A 26239-nucleotide genomic window follows, 5' to 3' on the forward strand; every position below is an offset into this window, starting at 1 on the left:
GAAGCCTTCTGTATGTGAAATTAATTTTAAAATCTGTTTAGTAGTTGCTGAGTTTATCCATTACAAACATACTAACTAAAGAATCACTTCTTTATAATATTAGTATACTAATTAATTGTACCCGACGTCGTTGTCCGGTTTTCACACAAAACTCAACTAATACAAGCATTTAAAAGTTTCCCAAGTTGCTCATTCATAAATCAATTCCATTATAAGGGGTCAAGGGGACTTCCAGTCTAATTATAACACCGCGCTCCGTCCCCGGCCTGATTTAGAGTATACGAGTTACGAGGCTTATGAAAGCTTTATTGGATGTAAAGTAAATGTTTGGGGTTTAATGAGATTACACGTGTTAGGACCGCGATTGATATTATGTCAGGAATGATATGGAACGAGTTCAGCTCGTTCGTTACCAAGTGCCCATCTCAACTTAGTACGGGTAAAATAATGATTTGATATATTATAATTTTTATGCAAAAAATAAATCATACGACTTTACTCATAAATCATGTAATAATATTTAACTGAAACGCATGAATTAGGAATGAAATTATTTTATAAAAAAGAGTGGAACAGAGTAAGCGCAACGCTTTCTTTTTAAGTGAGCAGCTTTTTACTTAACTAAAGTAATACTTACGTCTAAAGAGGCTAAGCAGTACCAGCAGAACACATGCTTGCAGCGTTTACACATCATTTGAGCACAACCCTCGTCCTTTTCAATGGGCACTCGACACATCGGGCACAACTTGATCAGCTCGGAGTCTGGTAGTAATGGCGCTCCCACACCGGCCATCGAGGAAGATGCAGCGGCCGCTTCGCAAGATAGTCCACCGTGCCACTGGAAAAATGTATTATGATCTATTAAGGCTTTGTTGTTAAGAGGCCATGAGGCCGTAGCTACCAGTGAGATTACCTTGAGTAAAGTCGTACTCGAAACCCGTATCAGGACTCACTTCGGTCAGTTGATGGAGCTTCACATCAACGAAATGTGAACGCATAGAATACGTCATATTTAACGAGTATGTTTTTGATGTGTAAACATTTTAGCATTCGGTACACGGTAACTAATTAACGGGGCTAACTGAGACGAGCGTACGCGTAAGATTTCGAGTGTCAGATGACGTCAGCATAAGATTTGTTATTGTAAGTGCGTTAATGTGTGCGTGAGCTCGGTACACATTAGAGGGGGGGGGGGGCTAACTGAGACTGAAAGCTCAAATGTTTACACATCAATTGTGGTGAGTAGCTAGGCGCACACACATTTTCACATTAAATTTTTTTGGATTTCCTATTGTTGGTTTTTTTTATAAATAAAAGCTTTGTAGCAGATGATCTCCAAATTGTTCACGAATTTTCACCTTAATAAAAATTAAATGTAATAAATTGTAAATGAAAACAATGTTTCCTATTCCTATAGTCTAATTCTATTAAAATTTTAAAATCTTTATAGAGACGGTTCGTCTCTATAAAGATTTTAAAATTTTAATAGAATTAGACTAAAGTAGGCGAGCAATTATATAGAACCAACCAACAGTATAGTTAACAATTATAAAATATTTGTTTAGTTTCTTACTGTAAATAGGATGTTTGGTGGATAATTTCATACCACTACTGAAACATAACATAAAAATAACGTACTATTTTATAATGTTAAATATTATGGAAATTATTATTTACTTTTTTCTAATGTAACTGCGCACTCCTTAAACTGTACTTGTTTGTGTATAAACCCTAAATGTGTTTTAGTCTGTTAATTGTTTTTGAAATTAATATTAAAAAAATAAAAACCTTCTCCTCAAAAGGGAGAGAGGCCTTAGCCCAGCAGTTATCTTGTCAGTGTTGTGCATATCAGTAGTTGTTACATATATCAGATATATATACTAAATATATATATATATATATATATATATATATAATATCCTAGGACATTTTTCACACACGACCATCTGATCCCAAAATAAGCTTGTACAAAGCTTGTGCTATGGAAACCAGACAACTGATATACTACATATACTACTTTTCTTTTGTAAATACATATTTATATAAGATAATTACACGCAGACTCAGGACAAACAGACATGTTCATGCACACAAATGTCAGTCCTGGATGGGAATCGAACCCACAACCTTCGGCGTGAAAGGCAAGTATCTACCAACCACGCCAACCGGCTCGTCGATATATATATATATATATATATATATATATATATATATATATATATATATATATATATATATATTACTAAAAAATGCTACTAAATTCAAAAGTGTTTCATATATGTACTGTAGATGTGCTTTTTCAAATAAATAAATGAATCAATTTAATTTATTTGAACTCAATTTACTTCATTGTGTCATGCTTACATAATTATATATAACTCGAGTAATCCAATTAATGTTTCGTTAATCTTAGTTGGTGGGAGTTAATCAAGCCGATTACTCTTAATTAAACTGTCATTTTGTTATAATCTGACAAACGATGTACGTATGTGACGTATTTATTTGATTATATATGTAATTTAATTACAAACGTTCAAGATTCTCTTGTTTTAAATTTAATATTAAATTGTGAGGAAACTTCGACTTTCAAAAGTCAATACATCCCGGGGAAGGAAATTTGAATCTATTATAAAGTTTCACAAATCATTAATTTACATTTAATGAATGAATAAAAAAAAAAAGTCATTGGAAGTAAGTATTCGATGACTTTCATATACATACAAAAAATACTTTCAAACATATTTTAAAACAAAATCTTCCCGCTGCGTCTGTCTGCCTAAACGCGATAAAGTCATAAGCTACCGAATGGAATTTCATACGGTTTTTAACAAGGAACAGAGTGATTCATGAGGTTTTGGTGTAAATTGTCTGAAATATAAAGATGAGAACTTATTAGACCCGTGCAGTCGGGACGAGTAGCTAGTAATCCAATTAATTGTATTTCTTTTATAGAATAGGAAGGCGGACGAGCATATGGGCCACCTGATGGTAAGTGGTCACCAACGCCCACAGACATTGGCATTGTAAGAAATGTTAACCATCGCTTACATCACCAATGCGCCACCAACCTTGGGAACTAAGATGTTAACAACAACTAAGTGTGCACAAAGCCCTACCTTTTGTGCAAGCTCGTCTGGGTAGGTACCACCCACTCATCAGATATTCTACCGCAAAACAGCAATACTTGATATTGTTGTGTTCCGGTTTGAAGGGTGAGTGAGCCAGTGTAATTACAGGCACAAGGGACATAAAATCTTAGTTCCCAAGGTTGGTGGCGCATTGTCTATGTAAGCGATGGTTGACATTTCTTACAATGCCAATGTCTAAGAGCGTTGGTGACCACTTACCATCAGGTGGCCCATATGCTCGTCCGCCTTCCTATTCTATAAAAAAAAAAAAAAAATGTAACTACTGAGTTTCTGTACTGTTGGTTTTGTACAATTTATTTTTTTATTATTAAATGACGAATCAAAAGTGCTTTTGAAAGTCCTTTAAAAGTAATTATTTGTGGAAATAATTCATTTATTTGGCGGTAGCGCTTTGTGCAAGCCCGCCTTGGGCGCGATTTGTGTGGCTGCTTCAGATATTCTACTGTTAAACAGCAATTTATATATATATATCGTTGTGTTCCGGTTTGAAGGGTAAGTGTGTGACAAGGACAAATAGTTTCAAAATACTTTTTCTTTCATTTCAAATATGTTAAAATCAATTGTATTGAATGACACGATATGAAATGACCATGAAAATGATTAATAACTTCATCATTAGTATAATTTTCTACTTAACTGTAATATATTCGAATCTGTCTTTCAAATGATACGAAATATAAATCACTGTCAAATAATTTATTCACTATCTGTACTGCAGGTTTACTTGAATATTTAAAGTTATTTTTAAAGTTTTTATAATTTAAAAATATTTACAAAAGAAAAAAATAGCTTATGTTTTGGATTTAAGCTATGTAATTGAAGGTTTGTCCTTTCTTCTGTGGAATCTACATCCCTATTTTAATGCTCATTCAAAGCACTTGTGAGGTCTACTTGAATAAAATATAAAACAAACCGTTACATCACTGATATTATAAATGTGTAAGTTTGTGTGTTCCCTAAATAACGAAAGGCTGAACGGATTCTATCACTTGCGTATATAAGTCGAAAATTATATCTTTGAATATGATACGGAGTACTTATTAATAATAATTGAAAACTTGTTAAATACGGAAGCAAACATAATAACTCGTAAATAAATTGAAATTATTTAAAAATGGAACACGATTTTGTTGCTAGACGATTAGTAGTTGAGAGAGAGTAAGGGTTTTGATTTATTAAAAATCACGTAAATATATTCAAAAATAAGCATTAAACCAAACTATTCCGTTCACGTTTTCTCGTTTAAACGTAGCTAATTAAAGTGTCAAGTAATCAATCACTTGTAATAAATTAAACTGAACTTGCCCTGTTTATATACAATACTAGCTAACCGTATAACCGTATCAGGTTCGCACAGGTCAAAAAAGAGTATAAATAAAATGTTTAAATCGTAATACATAATATAGCGAAGCCCTCAGATATGAATTTTTCCGATACGTTTAACAATCATCGGCGTATGTCAGCTTATTAAAACAAAATCTTCAGAAATTATACACCAAAACCTACCTCATGAATCAATCTGTCTATTGGTGAAAACAGACAGAAGTTGCGGCTGGGGGGCTTTGTTTTATAATATGTAGTCATTATGATCGAGATGGAATAATAATACGACTATACATTGCGACTAAACATAGGCCATATCTTGGTTGGTCAGACAAAGTGCACCTCAATACAAACTCTTCAAACGTTTAAAATCCTTTAATATTTGTTTTACGGGATATTTACCTTCGTTAGAAGTTTAAAAATGTTTTCCGTTTTACATTATTTAATGAAAAGAACTGAACTATACAAATGAAAATATTTTACCAGGTCTTTTAATTTGGATGAAAATTTTTATCAAGTCTTAAAATAATTTAGATTTGAAACCTTTAACCAACACTCAACCAATAGACCTTACTTTTTCTGTAAATAAATTTAACCTGAGAATACCTTGATAGAGCACACTGATGTGTGTGATGATTAAAGATGGATTAAGCGTTTGTTTCAACGAACTAATCTTAGAAATTGCCAGTACATTAAAAGATTTTTCTGCGTTAGACAGCTAGCTTATTTACTATATAACTTCACGCTACGAGCCTAAAAAGCGGAAGAGATATATAATTAAGATGTAACATGAGATATAATACATTGTGTGTATAAATAAACAGGCACGTATTTCTTAACGCGGATGAAACCGTGGGACATAGATAGTATTCGAAATCAATAACAAAATATTCGAGATTATACAAAACTGAACTACAATTATCTAGAGAGAAATTTTTATTTACATTTCTTGAAAAACCGGAAAAGTGTTAGACCGGTCCGCGTACATTTGATATCTAAATTGATAAAATCTCGACTCACATCCTTAGTCCATTATATAATTTTACTAAAAATAAATAATTTTTATTTTTTTTTTTATATAATATCATGTTTTAATTGAGTGTTGGTATTATTTAATTACCCATTAGTTTTGAAGTCATTTTATTATGGCCTAATTAATCAAGTCCATTGCTTTATTTCACAAAAAAAGTATTTTTTTTTTAAATATTATTTTGATAAGGTTCTGCAATATAGTTTTACTCGCGAGCTATGTACTAGGCGCTCAGAAAACAAACAGAGTACGACAGACAACTACAAGGTTTCTAGCGATGTGTGCGCTACTTGAATTCATAAAGTTAGTTCCATATTTACTTGGCTATTGAGCTAACTCGGAAAACTAAGGAAATGAATGTCATTTCATCTGTTATAAATAATGCATGACTTTTGTCTCAATGATTCTTTATAATTCCACTTAAATAATGAATTAAATGTACTTTACGATAAACTTTACAAGTTAACGTCTCGCCAAAAATGAGGTTATCATTTGGCTATGTTTTATTTTTATATATAACTAAACGATCACGGCTTCGCCTGCGCTATAGGGAAGGGGGCAAGTATTAGATTAAAAGTAGCCTACGTTCTGCCTTGGGGTTCAAGCTTGCTTCTTACCGTGAAAGCGTACCAGAAAGACAGTTACTTTCACATTTATAATATTAGTATTGATGTGTTTTCTTCGATGATTGGGAACCGATCTATCCAAAATATCTTGTAATATATAACTAGTAATATCTCAACTACTGTTATTCAAATTGCAAAAATATTTATTTTTTATCGCTCATATATATAACATATCTATTAATTTGATAATTTAATCAAATAAATTTAATTGAAGATACCGTTTACTTTTGTTAATGATATTTTTACTTAACATACTTTGACTAGAAGCCGAGATAGCCCAGTGGTAAGAACGCGTGAATCTTAACCGATGATCGTGGTTTTAAGCCCTGGAAGCACCACTGAATATTCATGTGCTTAATTTGTGATCATAATTCATCTTGTGCTTTACGATGAAGGAAAACATCTTGAGGTAACCTGCATGTGTCTAATTTCACTGAAATTCTGCCACATGTGTATTCCACCAACCCGCACTGGAGCAGCGTGATAAGTGAAATAAAAATGAAATGAGCTCCAGGCCTTCTCCTCAAAAATATGTGTATATAGCAGTGGGACATTCACAGGCTGTAACGGTTACGGATACTGATACTAATCTAACGTGGTCAACGTTAGATTAGTGCTTACTAATAAGTAAGTCGTGAAGATTTCGATGACTCGGTGACAAAGCATCGAGTTTTCTCTACTATTTTATAAATGGACTTATTAATAATTTATATAATATAAGACCTTTGATTAACCTTACATTGTTTTAAGTATACTGTGGATAAACTAAAAAAAAGTTTAGATTCATTCACATTTATTCTAAGTCTAATGTAAAATCAAAATTTAGCCAATAAATGTTAAGAACTACTGAGAGCTGAATATTTCTGAGCTATAGCTGAGCTAGTTTCCGATAAGTCCATAATTTGTGTATTTTTTAGTATATCTAATAAATAAAATTAAGTAGAAAACGATCGTGACGTGTGTATATAGCATGTTGTTGTTAGCAAGTACCAGGCGCTCAGAAGGCTAATGGAGTGCGACCGCAGGAATGTTGCCAACGGCGCGCGACGCAAGGTACTAGAACAATGTGCTCGACCTACATTCACTGGTGGCGTGAAGCGATCCGCCCTCGCCCTACACGACAGCTGCATTGTTTCGCTAATGCTCTGAAAGCCTTTTGAGTTTTTGTTTTTTCTCAAGTAAGAAAAATGTGTTTATTCCTAATATTGTTTGTGAGCAAGTAATATATACAATACATTTAAAGCGTATGAGGTATTATGGACTAGCGAGGCCTGCCAGTAGGACTATTTCTAATCTCTGTTCATAGTTTGATCCATGTATTCTTTAGGGATGTCTTTCTTTTGAACGTGTGCAAGTTTATGTAATATTGTTTTTAATTTCCATGTATTGCTCCGTTACAACTCTGATAGTATCGCTGTAAGCTTAAATCATATGGATAATACTCGATTACATTGACTCTACTATCGACACGAACATGGATTGCTTTCGACAAACTGCGTTGGTCTTTCATATTTTAGAACTATACAGCATACACTGGCAAGAGGCCAGACGAATTGACTTTAGTTTTAATAGTCGATAAGACGTTCTTGTTCCCACTAAAGAAGACTTGCATAGATAAAATGGTAGCATTCGGAGCATGTGAAAGGAAAAAAAAGCAATAAAAGCTATATTGCTCTAACTGTTCTAAATTCAATTTTACTAAGAATACAATTACAGTAACAGCCTGTTAATGTCCCACTGCTGGGCTAAGGCCTCCCCTCCCTTTTGAGGTGAAGGTTTGGAGCTTATTCCACCATGCTGGTTATTGCAACAATGCGGGTTGGTAGAATACACATGTGGCAGAATTTCAATGAAATTAGACACATGCAGGTTTCCTCACGATGTTTACCTTCACCGTCAAGCACGAGATGAATTATAAACACAAATTAAGCACATGAAAATTCAGTGGTGCTTGCCCGGGTTTGAATCCACGATCATCGGTTAAGAGTCACGCGTTCTAACCACTAAGCCATCTCGTTTTTAGAAACAGAACACAATTACGTAATAAAAATTAACTAACAGCGCTAGCATTGTAAATCCTCGGTCCGAGTGATACTTGATAGTCAAACACCGTAAATATATAAGGAGATCATCCATCGTCTACGATACAATAATTCTAAACGGTAACACGGCCCATTATTTGTTATTTTTTATAAATTTAACACGTTCTAAGTTTTGGGTTCGAGTAAGTTGTTTCGTTAAACAAATTAATACGTATATTATGAAACGGCATGTTACATGTTACATGATCAGTATTCATGTTTCACGCTTATCCTCAAGCACGTTCAGAGCTATAGGGGGCTTTTCAAAACATTTTCACAGAGAACAAAGAATGGCCCTCGTTCGCAGCCGCCGATGCCTAACGAAACAAGACAATGCGCCGGTGGAAAGCGGTCGCCTTTCGCATTGGACAATGGTTCGCACGGTTTCAGAATATACATACACAAACTGTTTACTAGAAAACTTGTGTTTATTGCATGTACTACATGGTTCACTTTATAGAGTATGTACGTTTAGAAGTTATATTATTCGTTTTTACTGTACTACATAGTACAGTAAAATGTACGTTTCTAAAATGAATGTTCAAGATTAGCAGCGATGCGTACAAAATATTCAAATAGAACTAAAAAAGGTTTTACTCATTATTTATATTACACATAAATAACGTGGGCAGAAATATAAAAAAAGTTTTCTTAAATACTTTTCTTTTTCCTATTTTTGCCGGAAAATGGAGGTAAAGAACTGAGTTTTGGCACAAGTCGTACATATTACTAGGGTAATATGAATTGCAAGATGTGCTTGCCTTTGCCTTTGCAAGATGTCTTCGTAGTTGTTTTGAGTCCATATATCATAACAAAACTATTTCAGTTTGCGAGTACCAGGACAACATAATTCGTAGGAGATGTGAGTTACCTCTTGGTTGCATTGCGAACAAAAGTCATGTCTGCATGTAGGGCAATGTGCGGGACTGGCGGCGCGAACTTGTACCACGGTGTCACAGCCAGGCCGCGGGCAGAAGGCACGCATCGCATCCATCGCCACCTCTGCGAACAAAAGGCTTAATACAATAGGGGAACACGGAAGTAATTATGCCTGTTTTCGTACAAAAGGTTTTGAAACAGCAATCAGCTAAGTACGAACATTTATTTACGAATGATACGACATTATATATTTATAAATCTGAAATACGAAGTGACGACATAAAAGTTTAATATGTTAATGTTTAAATTACTTCCCGAAAAACATACCGGAAGATTGTACGAGATAGATTTAATAAAAAAAAGGTTTTACGGTCGCAAAATCATGGTCGTGCAATGACCTGTCATTGGTTTGTAATGAACATAAATAAATAAATGGAAGCAAAACAAAATGACACATGCATAGCGTTCGTTTCTCGTTACAAGTTAATGTAATATGTTGTTAAGTCAGGGTCGTTTGATGTTAAATCAAAACAAAAGAAAAAGCCGGATATGACCCTATAAAGAAACTTGGGTAAGAAATTAAATTTACAAGTTTATCAAAAATAGTCTGACATTCAAATGCAAAAGGAAAATGTACAGTAAAATGATATAAGATAGATGATATTATATATATATAAAACTTTTCAATATTTTTTTCTAAGAATTAATTAATAATAAACGTTGTGAACAACTCATCCCGAATTACATTGATATACTTATAATATATATATAAAAAAATATACAATACATAAATTATACAAAGTGTAACTGCAGATTCCATAAATTATTATAAATTTAATTAGCAGTATAAAACGAAAACAACAAAATGATTCCACAAACAACGAAGAACCACTTAAGAACGGCGGAAGCGCTTCGCGAGAGATTACTTTGAAAGTCATCAAAGAAATCTCATCGTGCCTGATCTAAAACACAACTTCCTAACTTATCACAGCCATATTATAAATGCGATAGTAATACATCGGTCTGTTTGTTTTCTTATCAATATTAAACCACTGAACTTATCGTGATGAAATTTGACACATAAATATAGTCTAGGATAATAGATATAAATTACAGTTTTTAAAGTAAAAGTAAATTTGGCTCTGGTAGAGTGAAGAAATAGTAATATACAATTAATCGCACGAAGAATCTCGATGCTTATAATATGATAACGGCTAGAATGGTAATTAACATAAAATATAAATACATTTGCAGTGGAATCTCGAAACGTATTAAAATGGCAAGAACGGGTTTTTTTTATCAATTAACCTAAAATTAAATGGTAATAATTACCTGACGTTACTTTGTTTAAAGACATACCGAAATATTTAGCATTTTTAATGGCTCTTGAATCCAAATTATCCACGTCTGGATTTAGATGTTACATTAGCAAAAAAGTGACAAAATGATTTACAGTCTAAAATAGACAACGTATTGAGAATGAAAAATATTTAGTACTTATAATGAAGTAATAACACTGAGATCTTCTAAAAACTTTAAACTAATAAAGTTAGTATGTTAACTTTAATTTTAAGAAGACAATATAAATTGATTTGGTCAAAGTCGAATTCATCTCATGACGTACCTACGTGATTACACGTATTTACGACTTACCCAGGAGACCGGGACCATATTCTACCAACGCGCATTGGAGCAGCGTGGTGGAATAAGCTCCAAACCTTCTCAAAAAGGGAGAGGAGGCCTTATCCCAGCAGTGGGACATTAACAGGCTGGCACTATAAATTACCTACATCGAAGATGTAAGTTCATTTGAAATAATTTAATAATTACTTTATTCTTTGGCTGATCATGTCTAAAGATTTTTTTCATTAATTATATCAGGACATTAAAAACAGCTTGAAAACGTTTTTGCGTTTGAAGTAGTTCACTATAAGCAGATAAATATATAAACTTTATAGCTACTTAATATTATATACATTGAATGTAATTTTAATCATGAAATTCTTCAACTCCTGACATTTTGCAGTCATCCTAATCCTCGCTTTCATCCAATAAATCAATTATGTTAATGATAGTTCGTTCTAATATTAAATATAAAGCCTCATCTCTCCCTGAAATTACTTATAACATGCAGAAAACCATTTCGCCATTCCTATACTATTATAATTACATTTTCCTCAGCTAATGTCATCATAGCATAAATTTTCATAGTAAGGGTATTTTTGCGACGTAAGCATTTGCTATCTCTGATATATTATTATTATGAAATAATTAAAAATAAATGATAAATAAAAAATTGCACTTCTAATGTTACTTATGTGAAAGCTCGGGGCACGTGGTGACTAGAGCAAACTGGTTTATTTCGGTTATTGTCTATGTGTATGTAGTATACACAGTCTCTGTGTATACTACACTGCTATAAGCGCAGAAACGTCTCCAAGCCGATTTATCTGTATTGGCTTAATCGTTAAACAAATACTTAAAAAACACTTTAGAAATGCATTAATTATGATTGATAAATGTAATTGTTTAATAAGTGGTAAGACAGTATGATACTGATATTATATTATAAATATTCCATTAAAAAGAAAAAGTAGCAGTCATTAATGTTCTAAAGGCTCATCTCCTCAAGAGGAAAGGTTTTAGAACTGTGAGAAAATATTACCAAATACATGCACTCCACATACAGTGATGTTTACACCACCAACAACGTGATGAATTATAAACACAAATTAAGCATGTGATAATTCAGCGAAGCCAGTCCGGTTTCGGACCCGCAATTTTCGGGTACGGAGCTAATTTAAACACTGATTCGAATAGCACTCAATAAAGCCCTTAATAGTATCATAAACATGAAAGCGTGTAATGTCTACGCTAGTATGACAGGTCCTTATGCCACATGGCAACATAGCAACCGATCGACATGATTTATTGCATAGACATGGTTTACGGGTCGGAGAGATACGTAATGTCATCGCAATTTAATGTAACTAATATATAATGTAAGTTTAAAAACTAACTATTTTACCTATAAATTCGAACTTAATCTATATCATAAATGCGAATAACTTTGTCTGTTACGCTTTCACGGCTACAACACTAAACCGAATTTGTAGAAATATGGTTTCATAATATATTTCATCAAAGTCAGTTGAGCCCCAAGTAAGCAAGCAAGCTTTAAGCCCAAGAAAGGAGGACATCCTCATGATACGCAAACGAAGTCTGGCGCTAAAACTAGTTTTTAAATACGAACCTTGCACTAAACGTATTGTTAAGCTAGTTAAGCTGGTTTTTATCTCAGAAAATGCAAGGATTTGTAGATTAAAATTATACTTATATACATACATATATAAACAATAGATAAAATGTAAATATGTATCATAAAATATAACCTTGAAAGAAATTCGGCAACATTTACTTTGTTTTATAACAACTAAATTTACTGCGTATAAATAATTAAAACAATGATTTACTAGATTTAGTTATATAAAAACGATCATGTAGTCAAAATTAAAATTAGCAAAGAAACTCGTTTTCTGTACAATGAGATACATAGGTAGCTTAAAAAACATACAAACTTCCACTGAAAGACAATACGCGTATGTAATCGTAATTTCAGATTATGGCATATTGTTACAATATGGTCACGGGCCACGACAAAACTTAATCACGAGACATTACTGCTAAATTATCGACATATACTGCAAATAACTAGCAACGACGTCGCGGTTTTGTCTACAAAGTATATAATGTATGAAACATAATGTAACGATTTAAATTACTAATGGTTGGCGTTATACGGCAATATATACACAACTAGAACAAGTTTGTATAACAATTATATATTTAACAACAAACAAATTATTTATCTTTCGGGAGAACTAAAATATTGATGTTATGCAACGCCCTTAAATAACGAAGATTTTCTAACAAATGTTTATATATCTTGAGGGTAAGACCGACTCGTATGCCATGACGTCAAACGGCATTACGTTTTCATATTTTACTGGTGGTAGGGTTGTGCAAGCTCGTCTGGGTAGGTACCACCCACTTATCAGATATTCTACCGCAAAACAGCAATACTTGATATTGTTGTGTTCCGGTTTGAAGGGTGAGTGAGCCAGTGTAATTACAGGCACAAGGGACATAAAATCTTAGTTCCCAAGGTTGGTGGCGCATTGGCTATGTGAGCGATGGTTGATATTTCTTACAATGCCAATGTCTAAAGGCGTTGGTGATCACTTACCATAAGGTGGCCCATATGCTCGTCCACCAACTTTTCTATAAAAAATAAATGACATCATATCCTTTCTCCGTGGTCGCTCTCTACTCCCTTGTGGCGCGTGTACTATATACTTCGTTGGTATTTGTTATTATAATAATAATAAAATATATTATAATAATAATATATTTATTTCATAAACGAATCTCTGTTTAATAATTATGTACATATGTAATGAATAGACATCAGACACTATATATTAAGTGATGTACTAATAGTAAATTATTAATACTGTAATACTGTTCCGATCTTCGATTCAATACTTGATTGAAAGATGTTATCTGCAGTCCTGCTGCACTTCCGGAAGTATTACGAGGCTAGAATATTGAAGTGGATTCCATATAGGTATATAAGATGTGTGTTGTGTGTATAAAACAGAACATTGTATGTGGTACAAAGATTATTGTACCAGGTAAACATGTATGTACGGCAGATGAACAAAACTGATAGAAACTACAAAAAATTAACTAAAATACAATCTTTTTGGTCCGTTAAATCTTAGAAACTGGAATGTTCAGTAACCTTGTATAGATACTAATGCTGTATTGTTACACAAAAGTTGATGGTGATAATAGAAAGGATCGCGTAGTGTGTTCACTAAACAGCGCCAGCATTACATTCTTATTTCAAACACAAGCTGATTTTTTAGTTAGATAAATTGGGCTTCTTAGCCATTAAAACGTCTTCTCGGATAGAGAACTCTACGGAATCATTTCGATATAACGCAACGGTGGGCTTTTATAGTAACGGTCAGGCCATTGCTAGCTTGGAATACGAAACCAGATGCCTGATAGAAAAGTTCTATTAAAAATATTATTTTAAATAAATTTCCGTAACTAGTCATTAATACTATATACATAAATATACATAAATTAATTATAAACATTTTCAAGCTTTTGCTTCCTTCTCACTATATAATAAAAAGGTTACTAAAAGTCAAATGAATTAGCATTTTAAATAAACGATTATGTTGATTGCTCGTAGTAAGTACAAGTAAGATCCGATAAAGAACGAACGGACGGAAACCATGTAAAGTTTTCAAGCAACGTTCACGTGACACTAAGTAATTGAAATGATAAATCTTTCGACGAAACTATACGAGTACATAGTCGCCGCACTTTCGAATGACACGAAATAAACAATAGCGGCGTTTAAACATGCCATGAAAAAAAAAGACGTATTAATAAAACCTTTACTTCAAACTTAGATTGGTATAAATACTGTTTATTTTTATTAAAAATAACAATATTTATTTCTCTTTACAAAAACAGTCTTTAAATAATTAAAAGGTGATTTTTGTATCTAATGATATACATTCATAATCTAGAACGGAGCTTGTGTTTGAGTATTGAGTTTGAGTTAGGCATATGAGCGTCTGTATTATGGATCACCAGGTCTCCACTTCACGGAAAAACAAGAGCACTATTATAACATCGTTTATAACACATTGGAACATACTGATATACCCAATATATTAAAGGATTATAGTAAAGAACGGATTAAAAATAAGATTTGCACATACCAACATCTTCACCCGCTAAACGTTAAAATGTAAATATTAGAGAATAACGGATCTTTTAAAGCTGTTAGTTCAACTCTTAGACTATTCTATTTTCAAATTATTTATTAAAAATCATGTGAGATAATGTGCTTATATTTGAACAAAAAACGAATCAGAGATTAGCTTACTTAGATTATTTTCAAAATTATTTATATTTCTTGTAATTTCAAAATGCGAACGTACATTTGAAACGAGTTTATTTTAATTTTCGCTTCAAAATTTAATGCACGAAACATTCTTTATACATGAAATATAAACACATCAAACTTTAGAACAGTCTAAACATAAATCAATCAAAGCAAAACATTAACGCTATTTTTAAAACAAATGTAAAATAATTCGTATCAAGTCGATTAAAATCATCTTATATGTGAGTAATCTTCAACCTTCAATAACATATCCTTAAAGGTAGAAGGTAGAAGAAGGTACTCAATATGTATTAATATATATATATATATATAAATATATACCGTACCTTCTTGATTTTGAAATCGATTGTTCGTATTCTATCCGCTCGAATATATTTCATCCAATTGAGTTAAATATTCGTATTGCGTACAACAGGTGGCGCTCAAGCCGTATCGGATATTATTATGAAACGAAATAAATGATGAGCCATGATAGCCTGACGTTTAGAAAACGTGAATCTTAACCGATGATTCCGAGTTAATATCCGAGCATGTACCACTGAATTTTCACGTGCTTAGTTCGTGCTTATAAATCAAGTCATGCACTGCGGTGAAGGAAAACATCGTGAGGAAATATAAATGTGGTGGATGATAATCTGCCATGTGTATCCAAAAACCCGCATTTTTTATGTTAGAAGGGGCAAACGAGCAGGAGGCTCACCTGATGGAAAGTGACTACCACCGCCAAGTGGCTACCAGGTGCGTTGCCGGCCTATAAGGAATGAATGCGCTCTTTTCTTGAAGGTACAAACCTTCATGAAAATGGCATATCGGTTCGAAAAAGTCGCCGGCGAAAGATGGTTCCACAGAGTGTTTGTGCGGTAAAAATCGCGCTGTTGTGGGTTTCCAGACGTTAATTTGGTGAGGGTGGAATTTAGAATTTTGACGTGATGTGGTAAAATTTAGCGGCTGGGACTAATCCAAATAATTCCTCAGAACAATTCCCGCAGTCCAATGCAGTATCCGCAATCTCTGTATGCGATAGATACTGCATTGGAACAAACTCCAAAAACTCCTTCTCCAGTGGGACATTTAATGGCTATTACTTAATATTACATAACTAAATTAAATAATTAAAAAGGTATTCCAATGCATGTCTGAAGATGATGTAGAGCTACATTTAAAAACAAACTCTGCCAACACAATCGTACAATGTCATATGTGACATTGACAAGTGTAATATTGATAAGTGTAACATTTGAAGGAAACACGCATTAATATATCGTTTAACCGTAAGCGGTTTTAAGCATTTAACAAGTGAGACAGAATGATTTCCTGTGGTAATACTGCTGCCGTATGTATGACTATATCAAATAAAATTTTATCCGGCCATTTTGAATATATTTTTATAGTGTTCGTATTTACCGATCTTAGTCTCCTGTTTTCTCAGTATCTATGCATAACATTTTATGACAGCTTAAAAATTTCGGTATAAAATATTTATATGTTCTTTTTAGTGGCATATACGAGTATTCAGGTATTTAGTATTGTAACACAGCATGCTCTTAAAAATAATGTAAGTATTACGATCATAATAATCGAATAATCAATATTTAAATTAGAAATGCGAAAGTAACTATGTATACCTGTCACGCTTTCACGATCTAAACCACTAGACCGATTTTGATGGAATTTATTAAGCAGCAAGTTTGAATTCCAAGAAAAGACTACTTTTTTATATAATACCTGCTTACCTCCTTTTATCGCGCGAGCGAAGCCTCGGGCAAGAATAATTTTAAATAAAACGGTTTTTTTTTATTTACCTTATACCTAAAATTGACTTTACGTCGACGTAGCCTCGTCAAGAGGTTCATATTGTTACGAAGCGAAAAAAAAAGAAAAAAAAGCGAATAACCTGGTAGAGAATGTATGATAATAACGACTATGACTAAATACAAAATTTAACACGCAGCGCTAGAAACCTTAGCCCGAATTTAGTAAAACTTTTCGATAGGACGTTTTAACATTACAAGACAATATGATAATATTATCATAAACTCGTTCGAGTTTTACTTTACAGTACTATTAATTATGTGATACATAATTAAATTTATACATATCATTAGCAAATAAACTCATTTTAACATTTAAATAAAGACTTCTTATATTTTTAATATTCTTTAATAGAAAGTTTTATAACATTTGAATATAGTTTGTCTAATGGTCATGATTAAGTACATATTGTATATCATATAAAAAGTTTCCAGGCGACAATCATAACTTTATCTCACTTCCAAAGTAGGAACGATATCGCTTTCCAACTGTTGGCAACAAATAACATCGAACAATAGACAGCAGATATTTAAACCACAAAGTAAACGGTAAACGTGATGCGCGGCAAAGTATCGCATTGTTGGATTCTAGAATTTGTGTCATTATATTAATAGCATGTACTTACACACAATATAGGTAGTATTATGTATCGTTCTTATGTGATATGATAGGAAGGTCGCAGAAAAATGCTAAATTATATGCAAATGATATATAATGCAGTTTTATACTTTTTATACTAAATGGTAATCTATTCTAATATTAATGAAAAGTAACCCTTTCTGTCTGTTTCGCTTTTACCACTAAGCCACTGAACCGATTTTGATAAAATTTGTTATGAAGCAAGCTCTTCAAGGATCGACATAGGTTGGTGCTATACGTCACGGTAGTATGCGCAAGTGATCCCGTGGCGTCCCCCGAAAAAACGGTGTGGGTACCGCTGGTTTTTTGGTGGGTATTCCGGTGCCTTCAGCGTCGGCGAGCCCCACATATCCCCCAACTTCATGTGGGGGAAACGCGTAAATGCGTTTTTCCAGCGAAAAAGAAAAAAAAAGGTTGGTGCTATGCGCACCTTCTCCCCTCGCCGCAATAGGCGTTACCGGGACTAGGGGGGTTCTCAGTACCCTGGGAATCCCCCTAGAGATATGAGAATGGAGACCCGGGTGGGAGGCATAGGTGATCCGGCCGTCAGAGCGTCACGGTAGCATGCGCAAGCGATCCTGTGGCGTGCCTCATTAAGACAGAAAGGGTACCGCTGGTTTTTTGTGGGTATTTCGATATTCACGGCGCACTCGGCACCCCGGACACCGGCGAGTCCCACATACCCCCTACTGTTCTCGTGGATGAAACGCGGAATGCGTTTTTCAAAATACAATGCAATGAAATGCAACATAAACAGCCATATCTTTTGATTTATAGACTCAGAGGTTTGATTTTTTTCACAGCTCCAAGGGAGCGCAGACCTCAATAATTGGTATTATTTACAACCTTATACCTCAATACGTTCCTGAGAAAAAGGGTCTTGACAGATAGACAGATAGACAGACAGACGAACAACGAAATAAGGGTTCCTTATATCCTTTAGAGGTACGGAACCCGAAAAAAAGGATCGACATAGGTTACTTTTTCCTCTCACCTCCCAAACAATACTAAAACGTGAGCGAAGACACGACCGAAAAATAGTTCAATATAATTAACATATTTCTATTTGAAAAATGCTGTCGAATAAGTTGAGACGGACTAAGTTATGCAATTTTTATGTGAAAAAATACGTCTTACTAGGGCATCAATATCGATCCACGGTAGCATGCGAAAGTGATCCCGTGACGCTCCTCGTTAAGACGGAAAGGGTACCGCTGGTTTTTTAGTGGGTATTCCGATGTTCGGGGCGCCCTTGGCGCCTTGGACACCGGCGAGCCCCACATACCCCCCCACGGGAACAGTGGGGGAAACGCGTAATGCGTTTCTCCAGCGTTAAAAAAGGGCATCAATATCGATAACGAATACACAACACTACTTTTCATGAAACGTGAAAGAAACCTTTGGAATTTAATGTATAACAAAGATCACGTCTCATAACAATTTCAAATTTCCAATAACGGTTCTATTTCCGTCAATAGTAACGACATTAATTTAATCTAATAGCATTAAACTCTAGCAATCGGTACAAGCATAGCCTAAGGATCAGTAAGTCGAAAATCGCGCGATCGTAATATTGAGCGACCAATATAGCTTTATTTAATCGCTATGCTAGTTTTCTATATTAATAGTATCGATTATCGATAGTTCCACTATTGGCGAACACTATTAAAGGTCAAACATCTAGAATAAATCCAAGCGGAATATCCATCGGGTCTCTAAGTAAAGTAATTTTCTTATCTTTATATAGAGGATCTTTATATAATGATTTTATAGAATAGGTATGCGGACGAACAAATGGGCTACCTGATGGTAAGAAGTCACCAATCCTCATAGACATTGGCATTGTAAGGAATGTTAAATATCGCTTACATCGTTAATGCGCCACCAACCTTGGGAACTAAGATGTTATGCCCCTCGTGCCTGTAGTTACACTGGCTCACTCAAACCGGAACACAACTGCTGTTTTGCGGTAGAATGTCTGATGATTGGGTGGTACCTACCCAGACGAGCTCGCACAAAGCTCTACCACCAGTATTTTTATTTATTATTAGTTTTAAGACATCATTTTATTCATTTAGCATTATATAAATGAATTTTGAATAACAGTTTACATAGACTGCGTATCATACATATTACTCAGAGCGTAAATTATAATATAGCAGTATGATATAGTAATGGATTTTGACGAACGATGTGATTGGATTTTACAAGCTCTTATTAACCTTCACTTGTTACAATGTCTGGGTGAAGTATTATAACAAGATTTTAAGTCATTTACACTTGAACAATTGAATTTAGCAGACACTTTTTATGCTCGTGAAAATACAATACAGTGAAAATTATTAAAAAAGTAATAAACGTTATGTCAAACTCTATGAATATCCCACGGCTGGGCTAAGGACCTCCCCTTCCATCTCCCCTCGAGGAGTTGTCGTTTGAAACTGATTCTAACACGTTGCACCAACGAACTCCACTGTAATCTGAACCAAAGACCTGAGGCTCACCGTTCTTATATCCTGGCTATGAAAAACGAAGCATTCAAATATGACTACAAATAAGATATGGAAATAGCAATTTATATATGATTGTATATATAATTATAAATAGGAATATAGCAATAGTAACGGCTCTCTGTAAAGTTTTATTTATTTATCTATTAATTCCTTTTAGTTTTTATCTATCTGTTCAATTATCTTTTATTCTTTTTGGAACATAAATAAACGTTTTTTGTATATTAATTTAAAATTATAAACGAGATGGCCTTGTGGTTAGAACGCGTGAATCTTAACCGATGATGAGTTCAAACACGGGCTAGAACCACTGCATTTTTTATGTACTTAATTTGTGTTTATAATTCATCTCGTGCTTCTAATTTCACTGAAATTCTGCCACATGTGTATTTCACCAATCCGCATTAGAGCAGCGTAGTGGAATGAGCGCAGCCCAGCAGTGGGACATTCGTAGACTGTTACTTAATTACTTTCTATTTAAAATTCATATTTTTAAACCGCTGTTACTAGATTCATGGAAGCGTTGGAATGATAGTATCAAAACCACGTTTAGCGCTTATAATTGCTTCATAGTTACACACGATAACACTATACATAATTACTGTTAATTTTTACTTTTATTTTAAACGAACGTCGACCACTTTTTGGTTCGCGTGGACTTTGTACATTGAGTCATACTTATCACGCAGATACAGTTCATTATTAACATGCAGGTTTCCTCACGATGTTTTCCTTCACCGTAAAGCACGAGATGAATTATAATCACAAAAAAGCCCTGCGAATTACTATAAAAATATACAGTAACAGTAACAGCCTGTTAATGTCCCACTGCTGGGCTAAGGCCTCCTCTCCCTTTTGAGGAGAAGGTTTGGAGCTTATTCCACCACGCTGCTCCAATGCGGGTTGGTAGAATTCACATGTGGCAGAATTTCAATGAAATTAGACACATGCAGGTTTCCTCACGATGTTTTCCTTCACCGTTAAGCACGAGATGAATTATAAACACAAATTAAGCACATGAAAATCCAGTGGTGCTTGCCCGGGTTTGAACCCACGATCATCGGTTAAGATTCACGCGTTCTTACCACTAGGCCATCTCGGCTTTTTATAAAAATATAATATAATTATAAATAATTATAAGTGTATTGTTATACTGAAATTCGTTTAAATTCAAATTGTGTTTATTGTCACACAAACATTGGCGATGTAAGAAATATTAATTACTTTTTACGCTGTCAATGCGCGACCACCGTAGGGAACAAAGATGTTTGTCCCTTGTGCCTGTTACACTAGAATGCAACAGTACTTAGTATTGCTGTTTAGCGGTAGAATATCTGATACCTACTCAGACGGGCATGCACAATGCCCTACCGCCTAGAAAGATAATTATTATGTCCGTTTGTCTATAATTACTTATTATGTTGGTATATAATTACACAAATTAGGACTGAACTTAAAGCGAAGTAAAGTGAATTGAAACTGAATTAACAGCGGTAAAATAAATGCTGAGTCATGATATCCATCCAGACAAGCCCTACCACTTCCACTACTCTATTTCGATTGAATAAGGAGCAAAGACAAAAAAACCTTAGATTTGCATATTCCATGCGATTTGTTAATTTTTATTTTGGACATTATTCACACAATGCCATTGGATCCCAAACTAAGTACAGCTTGTACTATGGAAACTAGACAACTGTATACTTAATATACTACTTTTCTTTTGTAAATACATACTTATATAGATAATTACAATTACTGTGTGTGTACACTCAGGACAAGTAACATGTATATGTTTATACACACAAATGTCTGTCCTGGGTGGGAATCGAATGCACGACCTGCGGCGCGAAAGGCAAGTATCTACCAACCACGCCAACCGACTTGATCTACTACTATGATTATTATGCACAGCAAAAAATATTATTTAATGCATTTTTATTTATAGTACAACACTATTCGTCTTAACGTACAGTAACAGCGCGTTAATGTCCCACTGCTGGGCTAAGGCCTCCTCTCCCTTTTTGAGGAAAATGTGTAGAGTTTATTCCACCACACTGCTCCAATGCGGGTTGGTAGAATACATATGTGACATAATTTCAATGAAATTAGACTCATGCAAGTTTCCTCACGATGTTTTCCTTCACCGTCATGCACGAGATGAATTATAACCCAGGTTTGAACCCACGACCATCGGTTAAGATTCACGCGTTCCAACCACAAGGTCATCTCGGCTTACTGGGCCATCTCGGCTTAACGTTTAAAATGCCATTTTTTCACGAATCCATAATGAATACCACAAATTATTCGCAATCTCAATCGATAATAACGTGTCATTTCAATGTCAAAATCGTTTATTTACTCCTCTTGTGATTTGTATATAAATAACTAACTACAAATGACTATCTGTGGTCATAGTGCATCAGATAAAGATATAAATTGTTCTCTGGACTTTTACACATCAATAACTAAACGTCATATGCATCGTAACCTGCATGTGTCTAATTTCACTCAAATTCTGCCACATGTGTATTCCACCAAACCGCATTGGAGCAGCGTGGTGGAATAAGCTCCAAACATTCTCCTCAAAAAGGGAGAGGAGGCCTTAGCCCAGCAGTGGGACATTCTCAGGCTGTCACTGTGCTGTAAGTCGTATCGCAAGAAAAAATCGTCGGCTCGCTCGAGCTTTCGTTGAATACGCTCACAAAAAAGATGTATTTTTTTTATTATCGACACACTTTAAAGGCTCGATGACGTCAATAAATCATAATGGTTCCCGGGCGACGTATATATATATATATCATATTAAATAAGTTGTATTGTTTGGTTTTTGCAATTATTAGTATGATAAATAATAACTTAATCGTTAACTGTTGATTTATGTTTAATAATGATATTTTATTTATTGATGTTTTTATTTACTAATAATATCGTTAGTGTTTATAAATTTTGCGGTTCTGGTAACTTTTTAAATGTATATATATACTTTACCACCGGTTCGGCATGTATGCAAATTAAAAATAAATATTTTTCGATACCATCACCTCAAACTGTATAATGTGTGAATAATATTTATATTTATTATAAAAAGCTTTATAAATTTAATAATTTGAAATAAAAAGGGACTTAAAAAAAACGAAACAGTTTTATTGAAATTAAACACATTAATCTATATCGTTAAGCTTTGTTTTAATTAAGATTATCTCTCTCGTAAAAAATGTAATAAATCAATTAAAGAGGAAAAATATCATGATTTTTTCAATATTTTCTTGCATTTATAATCGTAATCCGCTACCAAGTGTATTACTTATTATAATAGAAATGAATAAAAGATGTTTGTTGAGAAAAAATGATGACGTATTGTATGATAGGGAAACAGACATAAGAATACTATATCATACATTTTTAAATTCAAGACTTATGTATTTGAGATATTAAAGACTTGACCGAATTTCATCCATCAGACTTTCAATGATTTATGTGCAAGATGTATTGTGCAAATATTCATGTAGCGACTAGATCACGAGACCGTTTGAAAAGGTAGTACGATTATTGTACCATATTACTAAGAACGGAACCAAGTTTTTTCCGTGATATACTTTGTATTCTATGTGTACTTAATTGCTACAATTTTAACAACATCTAATCTTTTATCTAAGATTTATTATAAACTACTAACAGTAACAGCGTATTAATCTTCCACTACTGGGCTACGCCTCTTCTCCCTTTTTTGAGGAGAAGGTTTGGAGCTTATTCAATCACGCTGTTCCAATGCGGGTTGGTAGAAAACACAGAATTTCAATGAAATTAGACACATGCAGATTTCCTGACGATGTCTTCCTTCACCGTCAAGCGCGAGATAAATTATATACACAAATTAAGCACATGAAATTCCAGTGGTGCTTGCCCGGGTTTGAACCTACGATCATCGTTTAAGATTCACGCGTTCTAAACACTAATCCATCTCGGCCGAGAATAAACTGCCAAAGTACAGATAATTATTAAATAAGTTGTTGTTTGTCACAAGCAAAATGGTAAATTATTACATTTATTTATAATATTTAATAGTATAATTTATAATTTCAGTCGTTCTCTTTTGAGAGTTAAATTAGATATGAGTAAAAACTAAAATGTAAAAAAAAAACTAACTACCTAATGTGTAATAAAACTTTATTTATATAATGAATTAAATTTTTTAGGGCTGTCTGGAAGAGCTAAGATCTATGCCTTGGTGATAAGACCGCCTTTTGGGAGCATTTTTCAATTTGCTAGTCATAATTTTGTGTACATGTGGGTGTGTTATAAGTGCAATAAATATATTTATTATTATTAAATATATGACCCTTTTGTATATAATTTATATTTCAACTATAAAATATTACTCAAACGTAGTGACAAGCAACATAGCTCGATACAAATGTATATTTTATACTAATTTAATGAAGCGTTCGATGTTAATTGCTACGCTTGTCTATTATCAATCATGTATGAATAAAGCGAGTGCGCACTTGTTGCAATTTAATTTTTATCATTACACATCCGTTCAGGAGAATCTTAATAAATAGAAAGGAATAAAATCGATAGTGGATGACAAACAGAATGTGAACTTCTAGCCGGTTATTATCAGTAGAATCTACATTTTGAACTGGCGGTAGTTTCACATTTATATAAGGTGTTAGGTTTAATAAAATAAACAAGAAACTGACTTACAAAACTTCTAAAAAAAATTGTTATATTTTATCTGCTCAGCAGTGTGACGTCAAGAATAGGATATATCGACTACGGCACTGGTCTTAGGGTTCGCATGCTGACTTTCCGTTGCCATTAATATAAAATCATTATACGTTTGCTGATTCGGTACGTTTTAGAACGATATTCTGTTTCAATATTATATGATCTCGTAGCGTGATATGTCAAACTGATTTCAGAGATAAAAAAACTATGCAACAATTCAAAAACAAAACATCATATTATTTAAAAAAGTCATTTAGTCAACGTAAAAAAAGTCATTAATAACAAATAAATTCGTTTACTCAACATTGTAGCACAAACGATTTACGTATTACGTGAAATTAGCAGCAATTATTTATAATATTTAGAAAATAAAATGTAACCTTCAAGTTAATTGCGTAATTAATTTAGTTTCTGCAATTACTGCGAGTACATACGACTAGTATTAAGAGTATTAAGAGAAATAGAAAATATCAAAGTATATGGGCTACCATAGACAACTGATGGGCAACCGTTCCTTATAAAAATCACGTCTGGGAGCTTAATCCACTAATATATACGAGTATATCGATATATTTAGTCTTCCTTATCACAGAAACCCGTTAAAAACTTATTAATTATACCAGATTGTAACCTTTAATTAAAGATCTAGGTGTTCTATCAGCGTGGTCTGATGAAGAATGAACAGTTTAAATGATGTGCTATAAATACTTTGTGGTAGAGCTTTATGCGAGCCCGTCTGGTTCTCATCAGACTTATAAAATATTCTACCGCCAAACAGTAATACTTTGTATTGTTGTTTCGTTTGAAGGGTGAGCCAATTTAACTACAGGCATAAGGGACATAACATATTAGTCTCCAAGGTGGGTGACACATTGGCGATGCAAGGAGCGGTTAATATTTATTACATCGCCCACTTGCCCGTTCTACCTATTTTATAAAAAAAATATGAATATTCTAGAAAGAATTAAATTAAATATAACATTGTCTCGTTGTACACTTAGCTTTAAACTCACACAAGAAGCAATCAGGGCGTTGCAAAGCCATGCGTTTGTGTTTGAAGCGAGGGTGCAATTACTGATGTGCAGTCACTGTGTTACTCGGCAGCGATTCTCAACCTGTGTTCCGCGGACACTAGCGCTCCAAGGCTACTTCAAGTGTACCGTCATAAAATTAAGTAATCAATTACAAAATTTCACAAAACATACTGAATGGCTTTTTCATATAACGTATTTGATATAATTATAGTTTGTATTACTTAAAATAACTTTTTTGTAGCTAATTTTGGGCTATTTGCCGCCCGCTATACGTTTTTTTCCGGTTTGAAGGGTGAGTGAGCCAGTGTAATTACAGGCACAAGGGACATAAAATCTTAGTTCCCAAGGTTGGTGGCGCATTGGCTATAAGCGATGGTTGACATTTCTTACAATGCCAATGTCTAAGGGCGTTTGGTGACCACTTACCATC

The 26239-nt window shown here is 33.8% G+C and overlaps 1 protein-coding gene across 1 annotated transcript in view; it reads right to left on the bottom strand.

The window, feature by feature from the left end:
• LOC126774295 (uncharacterized) overlaps nt 1–26239 on the bottom strand; it is a 148426-nt gene that overhangs the window by 6270 nt on the left and 115917 nt on the right. Inside the window, exons 8-9 of the mRNA XM_050495749.1 lie at nt 9081–9211; nt 638–838 (exon numbers count right to left, since the gene is read on the bottom strand). Coding sequence (XP_050351706.1) covers nt 638–838; nt 9081–9211 — 332 coding nt within the window. The remainder of the gene's footprint in view (nt 1–637; nt 839–9080; nt 9212–26239) is intronic.

Source organism: Nymphalis io, chromosome 16 (assembly GCF_905147045.1).
Source record: "Nymphalis io chromosome 16, ilAglIoxx1.1, whole genome shotgun sequence".
NCBI lineage: Eukaryota > Metazoa > Arthropoda > Insecta > Lepidoptera > Nymphalidae > Nymphalis > Nymphalis io.